Source organism: Cervus elaphus, chromosome 20 (assembly GCF_910594005.1).
Source record: "Cervus elaphus chromosome 20, mCerEla1.1, whole genome shotgun sequence".
NCBI lineage: Eukaryota > Metazoa > Chordata > Mammalia > Artiodactyla > Cervidae > Cervus > Cervus elaphus.
Window position 1 is genome coordinate 126,074,240 of NC_057834.1, and position 4,595 is coordinate 126,078,834.

The 4,595-nt window shown below is 39.2% G+C and overlaps 1 protein-coding gene across 1 annotated transcript; it reads right to left on the reverse strand.

Annotated features, from left to right (window-relative positions):
* Positions 1 to 2,795: 2,795 nt before the first annotated feature.
* On the reverse strand, positions 2,796 to 4,016 carry LOC122677857 (eukaryotic translation initiation factor 3 subunit H-like). Its single transcript, XM_043878151.1, has one exon. The coding sequence runs from the start codon at positions 3,990 to 3,992 to the stop codon at positions 2,934 to 2,936; it is 1,059 nt and encodes a 352-aa protein (XP_043734086.1). The 5' UTR covers positions 3,993 to 4,016; the 3' UTR covers positions 2,796 to 2,933.
* Between the last annotated feature and the right edge of the window lie 579 nt (positions 4,017 to 4,595).

Below are 4,595 nucleotides of genomic sequence, written 5' to 3' on the forward strand. Positions count from 1 at the left end.
GTCCTTTATTGTGCCCATCTTTGCATGAAATGTTCCCTTGGTATCTCTAATTTTCTTGAAGAGATCGCTAGTCCTTCCCATTCTATTGTTTTCCTCTATTTCTTTGCATTGATTAGTGAGGAAGGCTTTCTTATCTCTCCTTGCTATTCTTTGGAACTCTGCATTCAAATGGGTATATCTCTCCTTTTCTCCTTTGCCTTTTGCTTCTATCCAAGCACAGACTTGGATCAGCTATCCTTGAGCCACAGAGTTGACAATGGTATTTCTCATTATTTTTGAGAACTAGAGAGGGAACCTGGTTGAATGCCTGGATTTACTCTCCAACCAGTCCATCCTAAAGGAAATCAGTCCTGAATATTCATTGGAAGGACTGATGCTGAAGTGGAAATTCCAATGCTTTGGCCAACTGATGCAAAGAACTGAATCATTAGAAAAGACCCTGACGCTGGAAAAGATTGAAAGCAGGATAAGAGGACGACAGAGGATGAAATGGCTGGATGGCATCACCAACTCAATAGACATGAGTTTGAGTAAACTCCAGGAGTTGGCAATGGACAGGGAGGCCTGGCATGCTGCAGTCCCTGGGGTCGCAAAGAGTCGGATACGACTTAGCGACTGAACTGAAACTGAAGGTATGCCGTGGTTGTTTAGAGATTGGAATTTGGGGTATTTTTAAATGGGTGATCCATTTGTGTTAACCATAGTTAGTTGAGGTCAGGGGTACTTCTAAGCCATAGGCAAAAGGAAGATAATAATGAATATTTCAGCTGTCAGGGTAGATGTGATGATCGAATGAGAAAAGGGATTCACATAAAGTACAAATATGGTGCCTGGTAGATATTAGATGTTCAATAAATGGCAACTGCTATTATTGCTCTTGAAAAGAAGGCAGGCTTTCTACTTTTCCTTCTTATGCTACTTGACAAATTTACTCCAATAAAGAATTTTTTTAAATGATTTGAAATAAGAACATGATCAAATTATGCATTTTTGGGTGTGGGGGCAGTCTTTGCTTTTTGATTTAATAGCAAAATATAGACTTTCTGTTAATAAATGTGTGTAGTTAAATTTATTTAAAACTCATTAATAGGTGGCAATGTGATTATTCAGTGGTTGCCAGTGGCCATGCATGACAAGTAGAGGTAGAAATTGATTGAGAAGGGACATCCAGAACTTTTTAGGGTAACAGAAATTTTCTGTCTTTTGATTGTGGTCATTACATATGTATAGACATGTGCCAAAATTCGTCAAATCAACCTAAATGGATGTTTTATTGTTTGTATACTGTACCTCAGTAGAGCTAATTTTTTTTAAATTCCAGTGTTTATTGGCCTTATTAATTTAATAGTTATCCCCTTTAAATTAATTTAATAACTGAATTTGGCATTTATTATTTTTATTATTCATTAATTTTTATGTTTAACATTAAATAATTTAATAGAGTTTAGTTTAACTTAGATAATATCAGCAATGGAAATGAAATGGTGGGGGGATGTGCTATTTTTATATACATATAAAGAGCCAAAATTATGACTCTGACTTAGACACAGTGCTGGGCTCTTGGGATATAAATCGAGATAGACATGGTCCCTGATCTCAAGCAGTAGCTTACTGTCTAAGGAGGGGCACATCCACATAGAAAGATAATTTCACCTTTAAAAAATTAAATATTTTTGAATAATTAAAATATGCATTTAGTTTTTAAACATTTGTACTGATCAAATATCTATTGAGAGATAGTAAAAGTGTCCCTCCCTTCCCTGTCAGTCTCATAATTCTTCTCCTTGAAAGCAACTATTACAAAACAGTTTATTTTTATCCCTGCAGAGATTACTCTATTCATATACACACATGTTTGTATATAGTATAGATATGGTAGCTTTATATACAGTAGCTTTACTTTCTCTTTATTCTAGTTCTTCTCCTTGTTGCTGGTTTTTTTAACTGAACAGTCTACTCTGGAGATAATTCCACAACAAACAAATCAAATAGGTAGTTTTCAATACAAGAAGTGATCATAAATTGAAATTATAATGGGCCTAATCACAGTTCAGGCATACAGAAATAGAGTGAGATGGCCATGGAGGATCTGGTCTCAGACACCTCTCTGCACCACTGAGAAGTGGAACTTTCTTTGAACTGTAACAGGCCCAAGGACACTACCAGTTGTATTCAGAACGCCTGTCACCTGCCACCTTATGATCTCAAGTTCTGTCCTTGTAACTGTACAATCATTTCAACCCCAAGCAATCTTAACTTGGCATGCACCCTTACTTTTTGCCAGCTCCAATTACAACTCATGATAAACAATTCATGTAACTAACTGTAACCTCACAGCTTTTGCCTTTATAAGCCCCCCTCATTTTGTAGTCCATCGGAACACACTTCAAGTGCTTCTTGAATTTGTGTTTCCTGGGCTGCATCCTAACAAACCACAAATCAACACCCTTTCATTTCAATCAGTTCTTTGTTTCTCAAATTCTGGTTAACAGAAGATAAAAATAATGGTAGAGGAATGAGAAGAATTCCATGGGTGTACAAATTACTGGCTAACTAGGTGAAGGATTCTGGAGGATTGATGAGGCTGCTTCATCTTCTTTATGCGTATTCCAAGATAAAAACACTTGAACTAAGTAGTAAAATAAACTCTCTAGTGGTAGACTGTGTGCAACTGTGTGACACTGTCCATAACTCTGATAGCTGTTTGGAGGGAGCAAAAACAGTATGTGCAGGTCAAAGGTAGAGAAAAGGCGTGGTATAAAAGTAAGCCTAGAGAGGCTCACCTTGTGCCTTTCTTTTTTTTTTTTTGGTTTATTTTTATTTTATTAATTGCTAGAAAGACTTTCCAATATTCAAATGTTCTTCTTCTGAGAGTTGCCCCAGTGTGATCTCAAGAGTCTATGTTAACGTCCTTTTCTGGAAACGTCCTCCTCTTAGTTGTTGTATTCTTGAAGAGCCTGGGCCATGAAGAGTTTGCCTAAGTTCTGGGCAGTGAACTCCTTGATGTTCTGGCAGTAAGTGTTAATCTGGCCTGCAATGAGCAGAGAATCCATCCTGGCAGGGGGCTGGTGTGGTTTGAAGAGTTTGGACAGATCCTCCTCAGGGAGTGGGGGTTCTCCTCGGCTCTGGCGCTGCATGTTCTCCTGCTGGCGACGCTGCTGGTACTGATGTTTCTGCTGCTGCTGTTTACTTGTGTTCCTCATGTATGTGTTATATTTAACTATATCTTGGCTCATCTCATCCACTCTGTCCATCAGCAACTGGAGTGTCTTCCCCAAGTGATTTCTGCTAGCAAGACTGAGCAATTCATGTTTGTCTGCTACAGCTGACTTCTTCTCCAGCTCCCACATTAGAACGTTGATCAGATGTGAATTTTTAATTACAATCGGCACTTCTTCAAACATGTGCTCAAAGGTGATATTTCCCTTTTTCAATGCTTCAGGAGAAAAATCCTTTTCTTTACAAACTTCCATCAATTTAGGAGTCAGTCTGTATGCCTTTAGTGAGAGAGACCCTTGGGCAGTTTTTATGGGATCGTAAATGAGAACGACAGACTCTTCAATGGCATGCTGGTAACTGAACTGAGAATCCAGAAGGGCCCGGGTGACGAATGAGCCGTAGTATGTGGACTGGTACCAGCCCACGTGGAGGTGGTCGATGTTCACATGGCGCAGGCTCCGCATCATCTCCATCTGATACTGGACTTCATCAAAGTCAGCATCATCTTCAGTGTGCTGAGGGAAAGGAAAGCAGTTGGTAATCTCAAGTCGATCTTCTACAACAAGGCCCAAAAGCACTCCTTGAACCACTTCAGTTCCTTGTCCTTCTTCCTGGTAATGTTTGATAATCTTTAATACCACCAAGCCATCTATCTGCACTTGCTTCACGGCTGAATCTCCGGATCCTCCTTTGCCTTTGCCTTTGCCTGCAGCGCCGGTGGTAGAGCTGGAAGAGGTGGCGGATGAGCCGGTGCCTTCTTTGCGGGACGCCATCTTTCCAGCCGGACAGGAAAAGAGAAAACCACCTTGTGCCTTTCTAGCAGACGTGTGCAGTGGGAAGGACTTAGAACAGAAGGAGCTAGAAGCCCAGAGGGTGCAGGGAAGTCTAGAGTTATAGATGGTGTTTAGGATTAAAAGAAGCTTGTCTGTAGTTCTAACTAGGATCGCCAGACTTAGCAAAGAAAAATGCAGAGCATCCAGTTAGATTTCCAGTTCAGATAAACAATGTTTTAGTATAAGTATGTCCCAGATCCAAACTTAACAGTATTTTGTCTGACAACCTACATAAATGAGTCAAGCTAACCACTTGTCACCATGCACTTAAAACAAAACAAAAAAAAAACCAGAAAAAAAAAAGAAAAACAAAAACAAAAAAACAGAAAAAAAGAAAAAGAAAAAAAAGAACAGGGAAATAAGCATTTTTAATGGGAAGTGTATACAAAGAAGGAAATATGAGGAGCTAAGGCAAGATCCTTAAGGAGCTTATGATTCTTAAGAAGCTTATAGCAGAAAGTGAAGAAGAACTAAAGAGCCTCTTGATGAAAGTGAAAGAGGAGAGTGAAAAAGTTGGCTTAAAGCTCAACGTTCAGAAAACTA

Excerpts from the sequence above, each read along its gene's own strand:
- LOC122677857 (XM_043878151.1), bottom strand. The coding sequence starts at position 3,992 with ATGGCGTCCCGCAAAGAAGGCACCGGCTCATCCGCCACCTCTTCCAGC.